The sequence below is a fragment of the Callorhinchus milii genome, unplaced genomic scaffold (assembly GCF_018977255.1).
Source record: "Callorhinchus milii isolate IMCB2004 unplaced genomic scaffold, IMCB_Cmil_1.0 Scaffold4, whole genome shotgun sequence".
NCBI lineage: Eukaryota > Metazoa > Chordata > Chondrichthyes > Chimaeriformes > Callorhinchidae > Callorhinchus > Callorhinchus milii.
The window spans coordinates 76,681,794-76,706,817 of record NW_024704745.1 but is presented as its reverse complement, the minus strand read 5'-3'; the positions used below and the strand labels follow the sequence as shown (position 1 = coordinate 76,706,817).

General features: G+C 44.2%; 2 protein-coding genes across 2 annotated transcripts in view; both read right to left on the bottom strand.

Moving 5' to 3' along the window:
* Window positions 1–1,329: 1,329 nt before the first annotated feature.
* Window positions 1,330–14,446, bottom strand: LOC103177130 (probable uridine nucleosidase 1). The gene is made up of 6 exons (XM_007891121.2): window positions 14,197–14,446; window positions 12,388–12,578; window positions 11,039–11,218; window positions 10,333–10,444; window positions 6,344–6,480; window positions 1,330–3,241 (listed from the first exon to the last, which is right to left on the bottom strand). The coding sequence occupies exons 1-6, from the start codon at window positions 14,210–14,212 to the stop codon at window positions 2,894–2,896; spliced, it is 984 nt and encodes a 327-aa protein (XP_007889312.1). The 5' UTR covers window positions 14,213–14,446; the 3' UTR covers window positions 1,330–2,893.
* Window positions 14,447–23,364: 8,918 nt separating this feature from the next.
* The window catches only part of LOC103177132 (inositol polyphosphate-4-phosphatase type I A), a 120,683-nt gene continuing 119,023 nt past the window's right edge, over window positions 23,365–25,024 (bottom strand). The window contains 1 exon segment of the mRNA XM_042333890.1: window positions 23,365–24,836. Coding sequence (XP_042189824.1) covers window positions 24,704–24,836 — 133 coding nt within the window. The 3' untranslated portion in view covers window positions 23,365–24,703.

Genomic DNA, 25,024 nt, shown 5'->3' with positions numbered 1-25,024 from the left:
ACGACCACCGATGTCCTGACAGCTGCCTGTCCGACATCGAGTCCTGGACGAGAGACAACTTTCTTCAGCTCAACGTGCGAAAAACCGAGGCCCTCCTGATTGGCTCACGTCAGCGCCTCCGCACCTCAGGCGCCGACACCATCAGCATCCAAGGCTGCACTCTCCACCTCTCAAAGCCAGTCAGGAACCTCGGCGTTTTGTTCGACCCTGAGCTGTCCTTTCTCCCTCACATCCGCACCACAACTGGCACCGCCTTCCATCACCTCCGGAACATCGCCAAACTACGGCACTACCTCACCCCTCACGCTGCTGAAACCCTGGTTCACGCCTTATCACCTCAAGGCTGGACTATGGGAACTCTCTCCTCTCTGGCCTTCCCGCCACCTCCCTCCACAAGCTGCAGGTCATTCAGAACTCTGCAGCTCGTGTACTGTCCCGCACCAGGCTTCGGGACCACATCACTCCCACCCTCGCTCGCCTCCACTGGCTCCCCATCCCCCAGAGGATTGATTTCAAGATCCTCATCCTCACCTACAAGGCCATTCACGGCCTTGCTCCCTCCTACCTCTCCGACCTACTATCCCCCTACCTACCTGCCCGTACCCTCCGTTCCTCTGGCTCCGGTCTGCTCCACGTCCCCCGCCCCAACCGCCCTACCATTGGTGGTCGGGCCTTCAGCCTCTCAGCCCCGAGGCTCTGGAACTCTATCCCCCAGTGCCTTCGCCGCTTCCTCCCTCTCCTCCTTCAAGGCCGGTCTCAAAACCTTTCTCTTTGACCGTGCCTTCAGCTCCCCTCTCGACTCTCTTCCCCCTCCTCGCTCCCTCCCATCCCTCCCCTCACCCTGACCATTTCCCCCCTCCTCACTCCCTCCCCTCCCCTCACCCTGACCATTTCCCCCCTCCTCGCTCCCTCCCCTCCCCTCACCCTGACCATTTCCCCCTCCTCGCTCCCTCCCCTCCCCTCCCCTCACCCTGACCATTTCCCCCCTCCTCGCTCCCTCCCCTCCCCTCCCCTCACCCTGACCATTTCCCCCCTCCTCGCTCCCTCCCTTCCCTCCCCTCACCCTGACCATTTCCCCCCTGCTCGGGTCATGACCCAACTGTGCAGCACCTTGGGACGTCCTCCTGACGTGAAAGGCGCTTTATAAATGGAATCTTGTTGTTGTTGAGCCCAGACACACACCGCTACCCATTGACTCCAACCAGTTGGAAGTGCGGAGTGTTCAGTAGCAGTTACCTCTCGGCACTTCGATGATTTAAAAAGGAAATGGACCCAAAAATGCTGACACCTTTTTTCGGTATGGAAATCAAGACAATTCATCGATTGTGGTCGGTTGCTTGCAATTTCTATTCTCTTTCGTCATTTATTTTAGCATTGGCAATGGATACATTTTTGTATGTACTTTTGAAATCAGAGTTAATACGCTGAGTTTCTGTACAACGTCAATCCTGTTTTGCAAAGGAGTTAATCCTATATATTGGATTAAAACACGCGCACACCCGCACAGTTGCTTCTCCTTTACCCGAAGCTTACATTAAAGCTGATACTTTAGAAGAAAGAAGGACTAAACTGTAGGTTACAAAGGTGTAACAAGTCTTGAGCCTTCAAAATGCCTATTTATGTTGAAAAAAGGACACAAATGACAGTATTTAAGTTTGGGAAGAAATAGGCTAAGTCTTGAGGGTTAATAGGATAGAATGCAGAGTTTGACAGATAGCTGAGATTACCTCTCTCTCTCTTTTTAAACCCAAAGCTACCACCACCTAAAGCAGAGTTTGCATTCCACCATTGGTAACACTGCTTAAGACAACTCACCCTCACTTGTCAACATTGCTCACCCTCATGCGTCAATAGCACTCACCTCTACTCTCACGACTGTTCACTCCCACTGTCCATATCTCTCACCCCCATTACCAATATCAATATCAGTCACCGCCCCCCCCCCGCCCATCCCAATGTCCATATCACTCACCTGGTAAAAAATCCTAACCATCTACTGGAATCTGTGCCAATTGGTATTCATTTCATTCTTGCTTACTTTCTCCCTGCCAGTAACATCTGTCCTGAAGGAGACTTTGGATGATTTTGTTGTTCCTTTTTTTGAACCATAGAAATTTACAGCACAGAAGAAAGCCATTTGGCCCTTCATGTCAAACAGTCTATGTTTCCAGAGGCTCCCACCCCACCTCCAGTGCCTCACCCAAATGGCCCTTATTCACATGAGTGACAGCAGAATGTCTGACCTGATGGCCTGTGCTGTTCTTATCCCAAGTCCACCCATGCGTCCCAGTAACAGGGGCATAAGGGAATGATCAGGAACTGTGCCTAACGGAGACTGAAGACAACTGTAAGCTCCTGCCCCAGTTGAGATCAGGAAATTCAGCACAGATCAGGGATCAAACCTCCAACCATCACAGTCTGAATGGCTCGGCTACCCACTGCGTAAACCCATTTGATTCTGCCTACCTGCGACTGAGGAGAGTTGTGACCTGGTGGTCAATTAGGTAAGGTCAGAGACCTCAGTGCAGACCAAGCTACTCACTGTAAACACAAGCTATTACAGTCAGGGTTTGGAGGGTAGAGTGGGGGGAGGGAGGAAAAGGAAGACAAAGCTACCTCCATCTTTATTTCAACAGATGTATGTTACACGTCGGGAGGACGTCCCGAGGCGCTGAAAGTAGCCTCGATAAACATGTTAGTATTTCATATGATTTCTCGGTGCTTGTAAAGTGATTTGTTTATTTAGTGAGGAGTGCAACCCAGCCAGCCAGCCATAGTGAAATAGCAATAGTGCATGGGAAAGTGAGCAAACAATGTTTAGCTTAAAGCCGCACTAAAACTACGCCATTCGTGACAACCTCTGCCCCCGAGATGGAGAAACCCCTGCCCTGCCCTACTTCAGAGACGCGATCAGCAGCTGCTTATATTTCTCCATGTCGCATTTCATCATGACAAAGGCCCGGTTCTTTATCTTCAGCAAGTCGAGGGTATCGAGGATCATCATCCCCCTGGTCAGAGAGCCGTGCAGCTCCACGGTGACCCCGAGCTGGGAGTATTCGGTCACCACGCTCTCATCGATGGCTGCAGCCATGGCGAAGGAATCGCAGGACACAAAACCCGGGCCGAAGAACAGCTCTTTGCTTCCAGCCTCGCTCTTGGCGCGCTCAGCAGTGTGAGCGCTTATCCGTTTCATGAAGCGGGCTTTCTCGGTGTCTTGGTTCACCCATTCCTTGTAAAACTCCTGTAAATAACATCAAGGAACAGGTCAGAGCTGAACATGGTTAAGTGCTCCGAGACGCTGCCCTGCAGGAAGGGCGTAATATATAAATGCAAGCTATAATTGTTGTTTTTTGATAATAATCCCTCAAGAAAAAAAAGAATAAATTGGTCACTTCAACCCACGACTCTTTGTGGGACACTGCTGTGCGCAATTGGCTGCCGCGTTTCGCCCACAAAATATACAATCAATTGACTTTGCAGTATATTCTGTGAAGCGCTTTGAGACGTCTAGAAGATATGATAAGGCGCTATATCAAATGCAAGGATTATTATTATTATTGTTTTCCATTGGAAAAAGAATATTGGGTCTCAGCCTGACTCAGTCTAGCACTCTGGACCTCCAAGACAGAAGGTGCTGGGTTCAAGCCCTCAAGTCAGGACTTTGAACTCATATAGTCTGTGCTGCCTCTCCAGTACAATGCTGGGTGAGGTGCTGCAGTGTAGGAGGTGCCGTTCTTCGAATGAGATATTCAGCCGAGGTTCCGGCCACATGTTCAACCTTCAGGTTGGAAGGACGTCTCAAAACACTTCACGGGATTTACCATAAAGAGTAGTGACGGCAGCCAATTTGCTCACGGCAATGAAGAGCATTGGGGCTGGAGAGATGATCGATAGCACAGTCACTACAGGTAAGTCTTAATGCTTTGAAAGTGGGGAGGGAGGGGGCGAGTCAGAGGGACTCAGAGATGGAGTGTCAGCAACGGGGGCAGAATGCTGAAAGCCCAGACGCCAATAGTGGGGAAAGTAGGGTGGGGGACGTGTAGCAAAACCAATCCAATTATTGCTCACAGGCTCGCTCATTCCACTAATAATGGATATCATCCTCGTTCCTATGCTCGCTGAGCAGAGTCAGCTGGGTCAGTAGGGACACAGGAGATCACAGAGGGAGAGTGGGGTGAGGCCACAGACGGACCTGGCTGTGAATATTACTTGTTATTTATATTCAAGTGTCTATAAAAAGGGGAGTGGGCGAGTAGGTGGCAGATGGAATTTAATGTGGGGAAGCGTGAAGTTTTTCATCTCGGTAGAAAAAATAGAAAAACAGATTATTTTCTAGAGGGGGAGAGATAATAATAATAACAATAATAATAATAATAATCCTTGCATTTGATATAGCGCTTTTCACATCGGGAGGACGTCCCAAAGCGCTTCACAGAATACACTGTAAAGTGAATTGACTGTATATGTGTGGGCGAACGCGGCAGCCAATTCCACACAGCAATGTCCCACAAACAGTCGTAGATTGAAAATGACCAATTTATTAGTGTTTTTGGTTTTGGAGGGATTATTATTAGGTGTGTGGAGTAAGGAAACTTGCCCAAGGTTTCGCCCTCTGCCTGGAATTGAACTTAGGTCTCTCACTTGCAATGCGAGTGCTCTAACCACTGAGCTACAGGACTCCACAATAGTGGAGAAAGTAGATAGTGTTAGTGTTCAGAGGGATTTGGGTGTCCTTGTAAACCAGTCTCAAAAAGTTAGTTTGCAGGTGCAGCAGCAACTAAGAAGGCGAACAGTATGTTAGCATTCATTGCAAAAGGTTTAGAGTACAAGAGTAGGGAAGTCTTGCTGCAACTGTATAGGGCTTTAGTGAGACCGCACCGAGAGTATTGTGTACAGTTTTGGTCTCCTTATTTAAAAAGGACATACTTGTCCTGGAGGGGGTGCAGCGTAGATTCACTCGGTTAGTTCGTGAAATGAGGGGACTGACCTATGAGGATAGACTGAATAAACTGGGGCTGTATTCTCTGGAGTACAGAAGAATTAGGGGGGATCTTATTGAAACATATAAGATTCTTAAAGGGCTGATAAAGTAGACACTGAGGGTCTGTTTCCCCGGTAGGAGAATCTATAACCAGGGGTCACAGTCTTAAAATTAAGGGTCAGCCTTTTAGAACAGAGTTGAGGAAACATTTCTTCACTCAGAGGGTAGTGAATTTATGGAATTTATGGAATTCACTACCCCAGAAGGCTGTATATGTCAGTCCTTGAACATCTTCAAGGCTGAGATTGATAGATTTTTTAAAAAATAGAGGGATTAGGGGATATGGCGATAGAGCAGGTAATTAGAGTTAGGTCAGAAGATCAGCCATGATCTTATCGAATGGCGGGGCAGGGCTCGAGGGGCCGAATGGCCTACTCCTGCTCCTAATTCTTATGTTCTTCTGTTCTTATGTTCATAAGGAATTACAGTAACCTCCCCCGATTATTGTAGCATCATATTTCACACAAACAAGCTCAGGGAGTGGAACACACTTTTTTGCTAACAGATTTGAAGTGATAATAATAATATTAATCCCTGCATTTCATATAGAGCCTTATCACATTGTTGAGACGTCTCAAAGCGCTTCATAGAACATATTGTAGAGTGGATTGACTGTGTATTTTGTGGGTGAAATGCAGCAGCTAATTGCGTACAGCAGTGCCCCACAGACAGTTATAGACTGAGTGACAAATGCTTTTTTGGGAGGGATTCCTGTAGCTCAGTGGTTAGAGCACTCGCTTTGCAAGTGAGAGACCTGAGTTCAATTCCAGGCAGAGGGCGAAACCTTGGGCAAGTTTCCTTACTCCACACAGAGCCTAATAATAATCCCTCCAAAAAAAAAACAATAATTAAATTGGTCATTTTCAATCTACGACTGTTTGTGGGACATTGCTGTGCGCAATTGGCTGCCGCGTTCGCCCACAAATATACAGTCAATTCACTTTACAATGTGCTCTGTGAAGCGCTTTGGGACGTCCTCCTGACGTGAAAAGCGCTATATCAAATGCAAGGATTATTATTATTATTACCCCCGAAAACGGATCTGCAAAATGACTAACAACCAGGTCCCTACTTACTCCTCGGTAAACAATGCCGTGTGGAGTAAGGAAACTTGCCTAGGTTTTCGCCCTGTCTGGAAATCGAACTCAGGTCCTCTCGCTTGCGAGGAGAGTTCTCTAACCAATATGCTACAGGACTCCACAAGTGTTAATCATCACATCGAACGGGGGTATCACAGACTGCATGAATCTGCCTCTCGTGGTCTCTGAGTGCGATGTTCTCTGTACCCTGTGAGCAGCTTACCCAAGGCAGGCGATGGCGGAGGCAGTATTCCCAGGTGGCGATGTAGGTGGGACATGTGAACTGGCTCAGGACCACATAAGCAGCTTCTGCGTCTGTAACAAAGTTAAACTCGCTGGCCACCTTCACGTTCCCTCTGCCTGGAAAGATAAAAAATGCATAGGTATAATTATAGTGCTATCAATGGCAAGCCATGAGGTTTTAGCTGGTCAGACTCCAGCAGTACCCAACACACACTGTCCCCAAGCCTTGGCTATTACTAACCTGCGCCTAATACTTTCTGGAATTAAGTAAACAGATTGTGTCCCTCCAGGGACAGACTGCGGTTTCCATTCCAACAATCTCTCTCTGGGATTTCCATGGGTAGGTGGGATGCATGGAATTCTCAACTTGGCTTGGATGCTCTTCAGCATTAAAGAAACTCATCTCGGCGCAGATATAAAATAATAATCCTTTCATTTAATGAGCACCTTTTAATGTCCCGCAGTGTCTCGAAATGCTTCACAGTAGTTAAAAATAATAACGGTAATCCTTTAATTTGATATAGTGTCTCACATATCAGTGAAATGTCTTAAAACTCTTCCCAGGATGTACTGCAATCCCATCCTGGACATTGTTATGCACATTTGGCTGCCGTATTTTGCCCACAAATTACACATTCAATTCACCTTCGATATATCCTGTGAAATTCTTTGAGATGTCTCAACGAAGTGATAAAGTGCTATATCAAATGCAAGGATTATTATTATTATTATTATTATAATCCTTTCAGGGCACACAGCCTATCTTTCCCATCAGTACATTAAGCTACTTTTTAAATGAGTCGAGTGTCCTGGCCTCTACCACCAGTTAACCCACCTCTACCTGGCCTCTGGCAACCTGTTGCAGTAGTTGATTAACCTCTTCCTGGTGTCTGTCCTGAAACGGCCTTTTACAACACTAAACCAATGTCCTCTTGTTCTACTATCTCGAAGCATCCTAAACTATTGATCTGCGTTGAGTTTTTCAGTCCCATTTAAAGTTTTATACACCTCTATAAGGTCCTGTCTGAGTCACCTTCTCTCAAGATTGAAGAGCCCAATCTTGTCTTATTACGACAACAACTTGCATTTATACAGCACCCCTCACACAGGATAGCGTCCCAGAGAGCTTAAATTAATGCTCGTACCTGGTTGCTAACGGTTTTTTCCGACAGCTCTTGAAAGAACGTACAGAAAAGTAAAACTGAACTGAAGAAGCTGTCAAATTCTGGATCATGCAAAATGCTAAGAAAATAGAATAAATCTTAGACTCGGATGAAATGTAAAAGCCGAAGGTAAAAATTGTGGCATTTCAAAAGGATTTCTACTGTTACCATTGCCCACTAGGTGGAGGCGTACCACTCTATATATAATGTGGTAGGCATTTTCTCTTTAGATCCAATAGTTATTTTTTTATTTATAGTAATCCTTGCATTTGATACAGCGTCTTATCATGTTGTTGAGACTCTTAGAACTCTTCACAGGATATACTGTAAAATGCAATGTGTTTGGAGGCCATTGCAGCAGTCAATTTGCACACAGCAATGTCCGAAGCTCAGTTTAATGTCTTATATAATAATAACATAATAATCATCGCATTTGATATAGCCCCTTGTCATGTCTTCAATACGTCTCAAAGCGCTTCACAGAATAGACTGTAAAGTGAATTGACTGTAGATTTGTGGGCGAAACGCGGCAGCCAATTGCGCACAGCAGTGCCCCACAGAAAGTTGTGGACTGAGTGACCGAATTATTACTTTTATTTATTTTGAAGGGGTTATTACTCCTGAAAAAGCCATCCGACAAACGGCTAACGAGCAGGTTCCTACGCACTGCTGGGTAAACAGAGGCGTGTGGAGTAAGGAAACTTGGCCAACGTTTCCCCCTGCCGGGAGTGGAACCCAACCCAGCTCTCTCACTTGCGAGGCGAGCGCTCTAACCTCTGAGCTACAGGATTCCATTGGCCACACATTTTACAGCGATTCACTTTGATTCATTTCAGCGGGGAGGGTGGTTGGGGGGGGGGGGTGGATGCTAGAATTCCTCTTCCCATCAGTTCAGAGTTTTACCATCAAAAAAGAAAGCTAAAAGCTGCAGTCACAGTGGATGAGGAACACGTGGACTTTCCAACCGGTTCGGAAATATTAAGAAAGAAACTGTTAACTCGAAAGGATGATTTGGTCCTTGTGAACAATAGTTAACACACTGCAATAGTTTTGAAGCATCATAAGCTTTATCCTATATGATTGTGTATACCGGGGACGGACACTTTGACAGGGAGAGGGGAGAATATAGAATTGAATATAGAATTTGGGGTCAGTTCACCAGATACAGTGTCCCATCTGCCTGTTCGGATGGATGTTAAAGATTCTATGGCGCTATTCGATTAAGAGAAAGGAGTTTCTCCCGGTGTCCTGGCCAATAATTCCCCAGATTAAATTGGTCATTCACTCCATGGCAACTTGTGGGGTTGCAAATTGGCTGCTACATTCACCCATGAAAATACATCGTCGCTACATTACACAGTAAATCCTGCGAAGCTATCTCAGGGACGTGATAAGGGGCTGTATCAAATGCAAGCATTATGATATTATTACGGCATTGTGTTAATCTTGGAGAATGGGTTATAGGATATAATAATAATAATAATATGTGGGAGTTGAGGTAAGGAAAAGAGCAAAATGAACATTAGAAAAATAAAAAGCAGGAACCCCAACTGAGCAGAATTGGACCAATTTAAAATGTATTTTAAGTGAAAGGTTTAATATTGCAGAGATAAAATCATTCCTGAAATTACAGAAACATTAAATTAAAGCAGTAATAATAAGTGGACAGGAAAGATCATGTGGCACTATTAGAAAAGAGAAGGGATGTTCTCCCCCAGTTTCCTGGTCAACAATCATCCAGAGATAAAAACTAATTTCCTGAGGTTTGTGGGCCAAATTCGCTGTCGTGTTTGCCAATACACAGCCAATAATAGTCCTTTCATTTGATATAGCGCTTTATTACTTCGTCTCAAAACTCTTCACAGAATATATTGTAAAGTGGATTGACTGTATATTTGTGGATGAAATGCAATATAATAATAAGCATTATATTTATTATATTAATATAATAAAATTATTATATTAGTATTATAAATATAATATAAATTATTGTATTAATATTATAAGTACAATGTTTAATACATTTATTATATTAATTAATATTTAATATAATTTATCATCATTATATATTGTATTAAATATATTACCCACAATAATAAAATTCCTACTAATACACTCCACCAATATTCCACTTGGCACCTAGTAGACATTATATCGAATGCAAAGATGATTATCATTATTATTGTTTGCTTTAGCATTACAGAGTGTGAACACTTGCCAAACTTTCAGAACTGCCCAGTCCAGGACGACAGATGATTCCGTGGGTTTGTGTGACGTCGATGCGTCAATAAGCGAAATGCGAAATGGCATCTCAATCGATGATCTCATCTCGGATTGACATCAAGGTCCTCACCCTCACACATAAACCCCTTCACACCCGAGGATCTCCCTGTCTCTCCGAGCTGTTCGTACCCTACGTTTAGCTAACAAAGCCCTGCAGCGTATCTCCTGTGACCATTGATGACCACCCTCTGGGACACCCTGTCTGGCCTCAATCCCTCTGTCTTGCCCCACTTTATCTATTGCCTGCAAAATACACTTTACAGTATATCCTGTGATGCTCTTTGAGACGTCTCAATGATGTGATAAGGCACTATATCAAATGCAAAGATCATTATTATTATTATTTCACCTTAAATCCTACATCTTTTATTGCGGCTTGATCACCTCCCCCTCCCCCTCTTCTCCCTTGCTCTGCGTCCGATCCTGCCACCCTGCAGCTCTCCGAGGTGCTATCCCGCGTGAAGCTCTCTGTATAAATGTTCACGACATGAGCCATCTCTCTCTCGCTCTCTCTGTCACTTACCTTCCATGTTTCCTCCCATGATGTACAAGCGTTTGAGCTTGGAAGGGAAGGTGGCGTCCATTTTCACAGCCAGAGCCACGTTGGTTAAGGGACCAACAGCAACAAGACTGATCTAGGGGATGATAAGAGAGAAAAAGGAAAATCTTACGTTTAAAACACGAATTATCCAAACTTGCTGTTAACTATCATCGTGTTTGGGAGTGTATACCCATCCACCCATTCAAATTTAGGACATAGATAGTCCAGACAAACCACTAAAGTGCTCACTCCACTTTACAGTGTATCCCGTGAAGCGATTCGAGAAGACTTACTTCCTGACAAGAAAGCTGCTGTACTAAATGCAAGGAATATTGTTGTTATTACATTCCACGGAAGTAGGTAAAGCAGAGTGCTTTCCAGGGAGAGAGAATGTGCATTCCATTCTGCACGTGGGGAAGTTTCCACCTCTAAGTGGATCTCCTCGTCTGGTTTGGATACTCTTAAGTACGGTGATGGTTCTCTGCGTGTGTCAGACACCCAGCTGGTCAAAAAATAAACACATGAGGCTTTATTTACAGATAGTTGCAATTTATTCGGGCTCCTGAAATGGATCTGAAAGCTGAGCTATTGTTAGGCACAAGAGCGATCTGGGACGCTGGCCTGAGTGAGGGGCGCTATATGAATGCAAGTTGCTGCTGTTATTGTTGTTGTTGTTGTTGTATCTCACCTGCCCGGGATGTTCAGAGACGATCCTTATCATGGCGTTCACGGCGTGCTCCATTTGCAAGTGTTCCAGTCCTGGAGCGTTGGGGTCGGGGACATCTCCCAGTCCGTCCTTCCCATGATAGACAGGGTCATGCAAACGCTCCCCAAGGATAGACGCTGCAGAGCCTCGATACACAGGGATCTTCACAAACAAGGGTGGGGGAGAGGGGGAAATATAAGAGTGTTCAATTGGGCTACATTTCCCGAATAATCACAAGATCGGTCTCGATGAAGAAGGCCCTCAGGTTCATTCAGTCTCATCTCTACAGAACACCCACCCTACCTACCATTCACTCAGAGCTCTGCATGAAGCTGCTTTTTAAATGAATTCCAGTGTCCTGGCCTCAACCCCCCACCCTTCCTTTCCTGACAACCTGTTCCAGTCATTGATTACCCTCTGGTAAAGAAAAACCTCCTGGTGTCGGTCTGGATTCTGCCTCAACCATATTCTATATTCCATATTCTAACAACTTGGTGTGTGCAAAAAAAAAACTCCTAATTTCCCCATTTGCTAACTGTCTCAAACTAATGCCCTCAAGTCGCTGACTTACAGAGCGAGTCACTGTTACACCGATCAATTTTAGACACTGAAAAGTGTACACAGGAATTGTATGCTCTGATTCTGTGTGTCGGCCTGGCTCAGTTGACAGCACTCTGGCCTCTGAGTCAGAAGGTTGTGAGTTCAAGCCCCACGTCAGGACTTGAAATTCATAAAGTCTAGACTGACACTCCAATGCAGTTCTGAATGTGCGCTGCATTGTCGGAGGTTCCATCCTTCAGAAGAGACGTTAAACTGAGGCTCCATCTGCCTTTCAGACAGACGGTAAAGATCCCACAGCACTATTTGAAAAGAGAAGGGAGTTTCTCCCGGTATCCTGGCCAACAATCTGCCCAAATAAAAGTGGACATTCACTTCATGGCTGTTTGCGAATTGGCTGCTGTGTTCGCCCAGAAATACAGTTACTCTACTTTACAGTTCTTCCCCTTCCTTTCCTCCTTATTCTTCCTCTATCCCTCCACGTTGGCTTTTCCTTACCCATTTTCAGGTCATGCATGAAGCCCTTCCAATTCGACCGTGCTTAGGGTCACCATCCCCTCCTCCTCCCCCTGGCTCGGAGTCATGCTCTGCCAGTGTCAAGCGCTCTAGGACGCTACATAAATACAAGTTGTTGTTGGGATGTCGTCCTGACCTGAAAGGTGCCATACCAAACCCGAGGAATATTATTATTCTCGGCTGGACTCAATGAAGTGCCATTTGGAAGGAAGGGTTATTAAGTGGGGACTCAGTGTAGGGATGTGAGCCACACTCACCTCCATCCTCCCGCACAGCTTCAGGACCCGGAGCACATTTCGGCAAACGTTTTCGATCCCGGTGTTTCCGTGGCAACAGGTAATCCCCATGATCTGGATATTGGGAACCGCCAAGACCATCAGTAATGCCTGGGCATCATCAACCCCAGGGTCAACGTCCAGCAGCAGCATATTCTTCCCCATCTTGGAAGCTAAAGGACAGAAAGTTATCTCTTTATTTGTTTATTTGCCTCGCACGCAAGAGACCTTGGGCACGTTTCCTTACACCACTCGCCTCTGTTTAGTCGATTGTTAGTCGATTGATGGATCGCTTTTCCGGGGTAACAATTCCTTCAAAAAGAAAAATAATAATTGGTCACTCAATCCACGACTGTTTGTGGGCCACTGCTGCGCGCAATTGGCTTCTGATTTTCGCTCACAAAGTATACAGTCAATTCACTTTACAGTATATTCTGTGAAGCGATTTGAGACGTCTCGAAGATGTGATAAGGCGCTATATCAAATGGAAGGTTTATTATTGTTATAACATTCAGGAAAGGAAAGTTCCCAACAATTTTCATCCAGACACTTTATTTTCGTAAACTTATGGCAAGGACTTGATAATTACTGAGGGTTTGTAATAGTTTACCAAGAAAAACTAAAGCCACATACACGCGCCATAATACATTAGCACCCTTTCTCCCTATACCATTGACTGGCGCTGTACAATCCAAGGACACATCATTTTTTGTAATAAGTTGTCCTAACTTTAATTTAGGACAACTAAATCTCCTTCCCTTAGCCTAGACCTTGGACAGCAATCACAGCACGGGTGTGGAGTTAGGGACAGGATAGAAAGATACACTTAGACCTGAAAAAGGGAGCGCAAGAAAGAGAAACTAATGTGTGCGCACTCGGAGACAGAGGGATAAAAGAGATAGGCAGAGAAAGGAGGACAATGGCTGAGACAGATACGGAGAGGAGATTGCAAGAGAAACACAGAGCAGGGAGAACACATGCCTAAAGAAGAGAGAAACATTTCCAAAGAGAAGAAGGGAGACTGAGAGACAGGGACAAGGACAGAGAGGGAGGGAGGGAGGGAGGGAGGGAGAGTGAGATACGCAAACACAGACAAATAAAACTTATTAATGGCACAATGGCTGTAAAATTAAAAATAAAATCATCCTTGCTTTTGATATAGTGTCTTTCACGTTGGAAGGATGTCTCAAAAGCGCTTCAGGATTCAGCGACAAAGTGTAGTGACCATTTTTTGTAGGTTTATGTTCTCAAGACGATACAAGTTCCTTTTCTAACAGAACCGTACTATTGTAAAGCAAATGTGGCTCAGAAACAAACCCGATTCACAACAAACAATATCAAAATCATATTTAAACAATACTGTACTTAATAATAATCCTTACAATAATATTTTCATTTCATATAGGACTTCATCACGTCGTTGAGACGTCTCAAAGCGCTTCACAGAATATACTGTAAAGTAAATTGACCGTATATTTTGTGGGCAAAATGCGGCAGCCAATTGCGCACAGCACTGTCCCACAAACAGTTGTGGATTGAGTGACCAAATTATTATTCTTTTTTTTTCTTGAGGGATTATTATCAGGCGTGTGGAGTAAGGAAACTTGCCCAACATTTCAAGCTGCTGGGCATCAAGCCCAGGTCGCTCGCTTGCCAGGCGAGTGCTCTAACCACTGAGCTACAGGATTCCATAGGTTGCGATCATTCCACATCTACAAGAAAACCGCTTCTAAAATAAAGCAACCGAAACTGGAGGATTCGCACTGAGATATCAGTATCAATTCCACTCACCAGATTTCTTGTACATCCACCTGTTTGTTTGAGGGATTCGAAGAGATTTATCAGCCTCGCTTCAGGGTTCAATGATTCACTCTGCTCGCTGTGCTGCAATAACCTGCACAGGATAGAAACAGCTCTGAACCGTCCTACTTTATATGCTGCTGGGACTTTGAAGGGTTTAATTGCCTGCTTGAGAAAGCCACTCCCACAACAGATAGGTCCAGACAAACATCCCTTTTTGTTTCGCTCAAATCTGATATTTAAAGATCCCGTGGCAACTATTAGAGGAAAATAAGGGAATTTTTTCTCTCATCAGATGAAGCGGTAATTTACTCCTCCATGATTATTTGAGGGACTTTGCTGGGGCCATACGACTGACACGTTATATGATTTTTTTGGGGTCAGCCGGGTGTCTGACACATGCGGAAACCCATCCCCGTGTTTAAGAGTCTCCAAACCAAGCTGAGAATTCCATGCATCCCACCTACACATGGAAATCCCAGAGATAGATTGTTGGAATGGAGTGCACATTCTGTTGGATACCCTTTAAGAAAATAAGGACCAATTAACTGGGATCTTTTCGGAAGACCCTCCTCTTCGACCGTGCCTTTGGTCACCCTCCTTCTCCCCCTGCCCTCCACCCTCCACAATCCCGACCCCCAGCTCAGGTCCGAAGCACTGATTGTACATACATCTTCCCGACATGAAAAGGACTATAATTTTGCTGTTGTTGTTGTTGAAAGGGCATCAGAAAGTAGAAAGCAGGACGCAGGTAGACTGAAGGGTTTTTGGTTGAATTGTATGATTTTTAATGTGTGAGCTGAGAATAAAAGTTTTCTGCACCGAGAGTTTTGAGAACATAACATGGTGTCAGAAGTAAAACTGAACTGAATTGGAAAAGACTACGAGACTGAACAGGAAAATTAAGAGACAAAATGAGTGTTGGAGAAGCAAAAACGGATGATATGGCAAAATATGTACAAATACCTCAAATGTTGATGCTAAAAGGTTAAAAGACATAACTCTCAAAGATTTGAGCGGGATTTTGAAATATTTGCGCTAGCTTCAAACGTAAAGAAATTGCCACAAATACAGCAGTCGGCTATTTTCCTAAATGTGGCAGGAGAAGAAGCAAGGGATTACTTTGCCACTACGGAGAAAAATGTGGAATTATCATGCCATTAGATGCGATGATAGAGGTCATGCAGGAAAGATGTTATGGACACAGAAATGTCACAGTAGATAGATACAAATTTGAAATAAGGGAACAAGGGCCGACAGAGTCATTTCATCAATACTGTGCGGTGTTACGATCCCTAAGTAATTATGGAACTTTAAGAGAAGAGATGATCAATTGTAATAGGATTGAACGATAATAAAATACGCAGCAAGCTCTTGAAAGAGGGGACTTTAATGCTCAAAAAAACTCTGCAAACAGAAGAAATGACCGAAGCACATATAAGGGATATTGATAGAAATGCAGGAGAAGATGTCAATTGATAAATTAGCTCAAAGAAGAAACTGGATTAATTCAGATGAGGAATATGGAGGATACCCAGGCCTAAAGGCAAACAATATAGGGGAAACACGAGAGAAGTGTGGATTAGTGCATCCTTTTCGGAGATGTTCAACAGAAGGAAAACAGTGTTATGTTTGTCATCGGTCTGGGCATTGCAATGTAAACTTGTGAGCTGAGACTGAAATTGTTTTCTATTTGAGAACAGAACACATCGTCTCCCTGCTTACATAATTACCTAATTCCGCAAAGTACACAGACAATACTCACTCCACTTCACAGCAAAACTTTAAGATGTCCTCCCGACATGGAAGGTGTTACACCCAATGGAAGAATAACAATTATAATTACATGTCAAAATAAGTGATTTTTATAAGTGGAGACTGTATTTTCCTAAGAGCCATTTGACAACATCGTAACTGCTGCAGGATTGACTAACACACACACTGATGCGTTTAAACATGTTTCATTCTGGGAATTAGTAAGGTCAAAACACAAAACAATGGACAGAGGATGCAAACCCGTGGATTGGAGGTTATCTATGATAATAATAACACTTGCATTTGTTTTAGTGCCTTACCACGTTTGGTGAGATGTCTCAAAGCGCTTCACGGAATACACTGTAAAGCTAATTGACTGGAAACTTTGTGGGAGAAACTCTGCAGTGACCCACAAACAGTCACGAATTGAGTGACCAAATTATTATTATTAATTTATCTATACTTTCCCCTCACGACATAAGGAATCAAATGGAGGGGTGCGGAGAAAGAAATTTGCGGTACTCCTAAATTCAATGATTAATTCTATCCTAGTCAATGTGAACCTTTAATAATTAAGTAAATTGACCCAGATTTTATCAAACATTTTAATATCTCTCCACCTGCTCCTGACAAATTTCATCCAGCCGCTTTATTTTCGTAAACTTATACCAAGGACTTGACAATTACTGAGAGATTGTAATATAACCAAGAAAAACTAAAGCAACACACACAGCCAGACACACCATAATGCAATAGCACCCTATCTCCCTACATCATTGACTGGCGCTGTACAATCCAAGAACACATAATTTTTTGTATGCATCAATAAGTGGAGTCCTGTAGTTCAGTGGTTAAGAGCACTCGCTTTGCAAGTGAGAGACCTGAGTTCAATTCCAGGCAGAGGGCGAAACCTTGGACAAGTTTCCTTACTCCACACAGAGCCTAATAATAATCCCTCCAAAAAAACAAAAACAATAATAAATTGGTCATTTTCAATCCACGACTATTTGTGGGACATTGCTGTGTGCAATTGGCTGCCACGTTCTCCCACAAATACACAGTCAATTCACTTTACAGCATATTCTGTGAAGCGCTTCGAGACACCGAGAAGACATGAAAAGCGCTATATCAAATGCAAGGATTATTATTATTATTATAAGATAAAAGCGTGCTGCACTTCACACTGGTGTTCTTCCAGCCCCCCCACACCCATTCCTACCAGGTCGCTGTATCACATGTAAAAATAAGAGTTGGACTTCAACTTAGGACAATTAAATCTCATTCCGTTAGTCTTGCCCTTGGACAGCAATCACAGCAGTAGTATGGAGTTAGAGACAGGATAGAAAGATACTCTTAGACCTGAGAAAGGGAAAGGCGTGGTAGCTAAGATAGAGGACAGAGCGAGGCCATGCAGAGGGAGAGGAAGGGAGCGCAAGAAAGAGAAACAAATGTTGTGCACCAGGAAATAGAGAGATAAACGAGATGGGCAGAGAAAGGAGAACAGTGGCTGAAGCGGATGCGGGAGATTGCAAAGAAACACAGATAACGGTGAACACATTTTTAAAGAGGAAACAAACATTTTGAAAAAGAAGGGAGACCGAGGCCAGGGTCAAGGACAGAGGGAGCGACATAAAGAGAGAGTGGGAGAGACAGAGAGAGAGAGAGAGAGAGAGAGGGGATGGGAGAGACAGAGAGAGAGAGAGATCAGCGAATACGCACAAACAAAACTTATTAATTGCACAGTGGCTGTAAGATTAAAAATTAAATAATCCTTGGATTTGATATAGCGTCTTTCACATTGGGAGGATGTCTCAAAGAGCTTCAGGATTCAGCGACAAAGTGCAGTGACCCTTTTTTGTAGGTTTATGTTCTCGAAACGATACTAGTTCCTTTTCTAACAGAACCGTACTAGTTGTAAAGCAAATTTGCTTCAGAAACAAACCCGATTCACCTCAAACAAAAAATATATATTTAAATACTGTACTTAATACTCCTTAATAATAATACTTTCAATTGATATAGGGCCTTATCATGTCGTTGAGACATCTCAAGGCTCTTCACAGAATATACAGTAAAGTGAATTGACTGCGAAACACAGAAGCCAATTGCGCAATCCATATTTGTCATATCCTCACCTGATCCCACAAACAGTTTGGATTGCGTATGGAAAGATCCCCTAGGGTAGACGGTGGAATCAGATAGTGTTGATTCTTTCAAGAACAAATTAGATAATTACAGATGGAAAATAATATTGTGGGATTCAGTGTATAGTTTGGAACATGACATGTGCATTCAACTACCAGGATGGTGGAAGGCAAACTGGATAGACCTTGGTCTTATTTCGTCTAGAAATTCTTAAGAGTCCATGGCTTTAGGGGTCCCGGTTTAAAAATAACCGCAATATGTGAAGTGACAGAGCTGTAAATTCAGTTCCCTCATCATCGGTTTAGATCAGCAAATATCCTCATCTAAACCAGAGTCAGCAACAAATCAGATGACAATATTTCTACGAAGCAATGAAGGAGCAAATGCTAAATTCAGGTTACAAAACTATGTAAAAAAAAAGACTTGTGTCCACAATTAGGCACACCAAATCCACATTCCACTTCCACAGTCTAATTTCTGTTTAAATCTATTTTTAGTGTTTGGTTGTGTAACAGGAGGGAGATGGCTTCCTTTTATGAGTACTTTAGTGCCAAGAATTAATCTTTTCCTTATTGGTATGGCCATTCCCCAAATTCTCTCCAAATCAAGAAAATCTGGATTGATAGCCAAGCAGTGTGAATTTTGTTAATCCTACATAAGAATTTTCCAGGCCAAATAAGACCAAGGTCCATCTTCTTCACCTTCCACCATCCTGAGTCACTTGACATGTCATGTCCCAAACTATATACTGTTTCCTGACATATTATTTTCTAGCAGAAATCTAATTTGTTCTTGAAACAAATGACATTTTCTCCTTCAATCATCTCCCTCGGGTGACAGTTCCGTAAGTTTACTACTCGCTCACCGAAGTAGTAATTTTGCAATTTGTTCTGAATTTCCCCCCCTCCACCCCAGCCCCCCCCTCCACCCCCGCCCCCCCACACCCTCAATCGCAGGCCATGTCCTTTGGTTCTACTGTTCAGTACAAGATAAAACAGCTTATCATGGTCTACATTATTTAGTCCCTTCAGAATCTTAAAGACCGAAATCATATCGCCCTTCAAAATCCTCTTCTCCAGCCTGAACATGCCCAGTTAATCTAATTGCTCCTTGTAGTCCAGTTCCTCCATCCCTTCAAACATTTTAGTTGCCCTTCTCTGTATTCTCTCAATCGTTTTATATTGCGGTGACCAGAACTCCACACAGTCCTCCCAAGTGCGGTTGCACCAGTGATTTATAAAGTGACAGGATTACCCCTCTATTTCGGTTCAATATTGCCCTTTTAATACAGCCTAGGATCTTGTTTGCCTTACTCACTGCTACCGAGCACTGTTGGGATACAACCAATTCATTATTAATCAGGATCCCCAAGCCCTTTTCATTTTCCGTACAGATTACTTTCTTACCATTTAAATTATAGTCCCTTCCTGGATTTTTTTTTGGTCCCCATGTGAAGCACTTCGCATTTCCCTGCATTAAATTTCATCTGCCATCGATCTGCCCAATTCCCATAGAAGGTTCGATTCCTCCTGTAACCTATCCTCTTCATCTTTACACTATACTACCTTCAGTAGCTTTGTGTCATCTGCAAATTTAGCCACTGTGTTTGCGACTCCTCGCTCCAGGTCATTTATAAAGATGTTAAATAAAAGAGGTCCCAAAACAGACCCCTGGAGAATTCCACTGGTAACATCATTTGTCATATCCTCACTTGATCCCACCTTCAATGGCCCTATTCCATCGTTTTGTTTTCTCTCTTCCTCTGCTGTCTCCCAATGGATCGCCTTCAAGGTTCTGTTGCCTGACCTACAAATCCCTTAAAAACTTAGCACTTCCCCATCTCTCTGACCTTCTTGTACCCAACTCTTTGGATTGCTCACTCACCCAACTCAGACTTGGTGCCTGTCCCCTGGACTCTCTGTGTCACCCTCTGTAGCCAAACTTTAACCTCTAGAACTCCTTACCTCTCCCCCTCCCACCCAGCCCCGCAATGTCTCATCTCCCTATAATTGTCAATATATATAATCCTTGCATTTCATATAGCACCTCATCATGTTGTTAAGACATCTCAAAGCGCTTCACACAATATACTGTTAATTGACTGCATATTATGTGGGCGAAACCCGGCAGCCAATTGCGCACAGCAGTGTCCCACAAACAGTGGATTGAGTGACCAAATTTTTTTTTTTTTAAGGGATTATTACCCCGGGAAAGCAATCCGACAATCGCCTAACCACCGGATTCCTACTTACTGCTGGGTAAACAGAGGTGTGTAGAGTAAGGAAACTTGCCTAAGGTTTCACCCTGTCCGGGAATCGAACCCGGGTCCTCTTGCTTGCGAGGCGGTTGCTCTAACCAACACGCTACTGGACTCCACAAATCCCGCATAAAACCTACCTCTTTGTCCGTGCTTATGGTCACCTCCCCCCCACTTTCTGCTTACCCTCTATTAAAGGAGGTGCTGTGTAAGTGTCAGATTTTCTCCATCCCATAGTATTGTGAGTGATGAATGATGATGAGAGTATGGAACTCACTCACTCACGCAGTGATTGAAGCAAAACACCATAAATGTGTTTAAATAGTATCTTTAAGTGAGAGAGATAGCCAATTTGCACGGAGCACTGTTCCACAGGTAACCAGGAGGTGAAGAACAAAACCACCAAACAACTTCTTGTCAGTTTCCTTTTTAATATTTCATACCATAGATGAGCGCTAGGAAAGCACATTGTACAAGCGTACGTGAACCTAATGTGATTAATTGGTGTGGGGGTGGGGTGGGGGGCGGGTTGGGGGGTTGGAGGGAAGGAAAGGGAGAGGAAGAGCGGGTGAAGGGAAAAGGGAGTATGATGATGAAGAAAAGAAAAATGATTAAAAAAAATGAAAACAGTTCAAATGCTGCCAAAACCATCAATAAATAAAGTTCGTGAAAAGGTTACATTAAAATATGAACTGTTCTGGATCAAATGGCGTTTTCATATACATTATATACATTTAAAAAAAACCTCTAGCTTGCACCTCAAGTCCACATGGTTAATATAAGTGTCACACTACCTTTTAAATTTACAGCCTTTGGCAGTATAATACAACATAAATGTGTGTGCGTGAACAATACAAGAACAAAGACAAATAGTTTTTTTCTAAGTTAATATTCTCTCACACAAAGGGCACCTTTTCTTCTCCATGTGCATTTGTTTTCTTTGCAAGCAGGTCGTGTCCCATTCATTGCATAACATTGCCTTTATGGTTGAGAAATGAGACTGGGAACCAGATAGGTCAATCTTACACATGTCGCTGGTAAATAGATCAACCACCAGGCTATTGTGAATTGGGGTGGGTGGGGGAGAGGGGGGGGGAATATGTATGTATGTGTGTGAGTGTGTGGGGGGGGGGGGGGTGGGGGGGTGGGAAGGGGGGGAAACGGGAGCGGAAAAGTCCTTGGATCAGTCACTTTGTGTTACACATTTGACCTTGACGAAACAGTGATGCAAAATCATGAACGATTTGAAAGCCAAGAGGTCTCTCTGGCTATCTACAGCTTCGCTGAGTGATTGCATGTTCCTTCTGGTTACGTTTGCAGCTCGGTGCCTCTGCTCACTGTCTTCCCGTGTCCTTGGCGGAGCAGGGCATAAGTAACCGTCGCCCATGCTGGGGGGGGGGGGGGGGGGCAACGGCGATGTCCTTCAGCTGCGACTCCCACCTGCCGAATGTCACCAGGGTTTTCCCACGGAAACACCCGACGCACGTTCCACGTGAATAACAAGATATTAGACTGCGTAATCATTACAAGGAAAACTCGTGTGACAGAACTTGAAACATTCACTCAACTGAACAGTGCAATAATAAAATGCAGTTTTTGTTCAGGAGGGCGGGTGGGGGGGGGGGGGGAGGGCGAGGGGCACGGGAAAGGGGGAAACGGACTTGCATACGGGATCAGGAAAACCGTGCGTCTCGCTGCCTAAAAGCCAAATTGGCACGTTAGTCTTACTCACTGGGATGACAAAGTTGCTAGGTCAATGTGGTGCTAGTGGGAACAATTCATCCCGTGCGTACGGGAGCCCTGGTTAAGGGACCGTCTTAAAGAAAACACAATTTAGAACACCCCCTCTCCCCCCCCACACCTGTCGTCTAACTGCATCCGATACACAGACATGTGCACAGCACACGAATCACCACGTGGCAGATAAGTACTCTATCCTTGGCTGCCAACCACTGAGCTCTACTGCAACAGTTCTGTTGACCGATCTCTCCTTCAACCCCCACGCCCCGCGCCTCCCTCCCCGCCCCCACTTTCTCCCCCTTCCAAAATCCGCAACCGCTGCAATGCTGGTCCGACCAATCCCGCTTTCTAAATAAATAGTTCAGCGCAGTCGGCCCGTTGATTCGTGCAGGGAGGTGAAGGTCACGTGCAGAGGGACACTGGTTCATGCAGGGTTGAGAGAGGGACCAAGACTGCACCGGAGAGTAAAGAGTCTGACCGCATGGATGTAACTCAGCGGGCGCAAACCCAAACCTACGAGCTGCAATTTTGTTGTTGTTGTTGTTGTCCTCGTGAGTCACGAGTCGATGGGTTAAGGCAGGGTGGCCCAACCTTTTGGCTGCTGAGGGCCGGATGCCCTATTTGAGAAACGGGGGGGCCGCATGAGCAACATTTTTGTGTTTCCCTTCCAGAAACATGACAACATTTACGGGTTACGGAGGGAGAGGGTGGACAAAATCGTCACGCGGGCCGGGTGCGGCCCGTGGGCCGGCAGTTGGACCAGCCTGGGTTAAGGTTAAAGTTCACAGCAACAAGAATAGGACGAGAATATTGCAAAAGCAATAAGCCGTGGGTGGGTGGCGGGGGGGGGGGCGGAGGGTGGTATCTTTTAATACAAGTGCATACGTAAGAGGACCAGGACAACTGGTAGACATTATACTACTGCAATGTTGTGCAATGCAGATTGAAATATGATTATGGGCAAGAGTTATTGAGCAGCGAGGATCCATGGAGCTGGTTGCAGTAACAGATGATGGCAGGAAATTCAAAGCAAAATTATATTTGCCGAATGTTGGGGTGGGGGAGAGGAGGGGGAAATGGAGGATAGAGGGGATAGGAAGGAGCAGGTCATCTGTGATAACAGGATGGAATCTTTTCAGCTTTCTTCTCTCTCCGTCTCTCTCTCTCTCTCTCTCTCTCTCTCTGTCTCTTGCTCTGGAGACCCAATTGGCCTTGAAATTCCACCTGGTCTTAGACTGTGACTCTCTATTTGATCTTTAAAAGTCAAGGCTGTGTTGAATTGTTTACATTTTTTTAAAAAATCTTATAATTTAGAATTTCAATTTGGGATTTAAGATTTGCTTGAAGAACCGCAACACCTCCCTACCCCACCACCCCAACCCACCCCACCCACAAATCTCCAAGTAGAGATTAAAGTTTAAGGACTTTTCACAATTCTGCACCGACTTAAAATTTTAAATACAACATTTTGCTGCGGGTAGAATATCAGGGCTTGTCTTGCTCTTGTAAACTCCCCCTCGGAGGTGTGACACTAACACGTTTACTAGAAAATGTGTCTAAAGCCTGCCTGTACTTTGCACTGACGGGTAAAGAAGCCTAATATTGACTATAACCAGAGCCTTAATATCAACGTCATAAAGGTTTAAGATTTGGTAATGTGATGATTTGGAAAGGCTGCATTATAAGAGGAGCTGGCTAACCACATTTTTCCTCTAAGAATTTCTGCAAATGTTAAGGCAACAAAGCCTTAAACGGCTGTGGCAATGTGAACCCACACCTCTGTGTGGCTTGGAGTGTGGGCTGGAGAGGGGAATCTTCACTGCCAAACCCTCACCTTGGCTTGGATAAAGTAGAAAAAGGTCAATTGAGGGAAACACTCAATCAATTGGGGGAATTTGCTCCTTCCCAATGATGAAATGGCCAGCGGTTGGGGGGAGGGAGGATTTAAGGAAAGACTTCCACTCAACAACCCCTCTCAGGTTATTCTCCATCCCATCCTCAACAATGGGGGGAAATAAAATCTCGAAAACCAGGTCCGCTAACTCTTAGTCCAAGAACTTCTGACAGAACGTGAAATGGAATTTACACAGCTAGAGAAGGGATTCAAATGAGACACTTCTACCTAGACTGACACTACACATCATACCAAAACCCAATTCTCCAGGCTGAACTCTCTATTGTCTTTAACCAAGCATTGGGCAGTGTGCTAAAGAGGCCATCCCTTCACTCAGGTCTTGATTGTTAAACCTCACGGTCTACTCTACACCGTATTACATAGTGACCCAAACTAGTTAAACAATGCATGCTCTAAATATACAGAGATGGAGTGGATGGGCATGGGGAGAGGAGATGGGGAGGGGACGGTTAATTCAGATGATTTAGTGAGACATTTACACCTCCGCAAAACATTTAGCATTGTTGAATTGAACGAGCTACGTGTGTTTTAGTTTAGTTTTGTGTTTTGGTTGAAAGCTACTGTATTTTCAACTATATACGTTTCACTGGAGGAGGGAGGGTGAGGCAGGGAGAAAATGCCCACGTCTAAATCACTAGAGCAAGCAGTCATCGACATGGCAAGACGCATTTGGTTAAGTTTTCCTATCAGGTCTCAACTTTTCCAAACGTCCCCTCCGGGGGCCTGTAATGTTTGGGGAAGGCCTTCAACTGGAGAGTGTTAAATGCGTACTTGCGACAGCCAACGTTCTTCATGGTGTTTTCACGCCGGCATCCCTCGCTGGGGGAAGAAACAAGCACAGATAATGATAGCAGTGAAGAAGGGAAACCCAAAATAGAAATAAAAAGAAAAATAAATATATATATATATATAAATTAAACAAACAAAATAAAGGTAATAGACTCGGAAGGACAACAGTGAGATGAGAGTTTGGTTCATCGTACAAAGAGACAATTGAATGGCAAGCA

Coding starts and splice junctions, on each gene's coding strand:
- LOC103177130 (XM_007891121.2), bottom strand. Junction 10,445..11,038: donor TCTCTGAACATCCCGGGCAG/GTGAGATACAAC, acceptor ATCATCCCCTAG/ATCAGTCTTGTTGCTGTTGG. Junction 3,242..6,343: donor TCCGCCATCGCCTGCCTTGG/GTAAGCTGCTCA, acceptor TGTTATTTACAG/GAGTTTTACAAGGAATGGGT.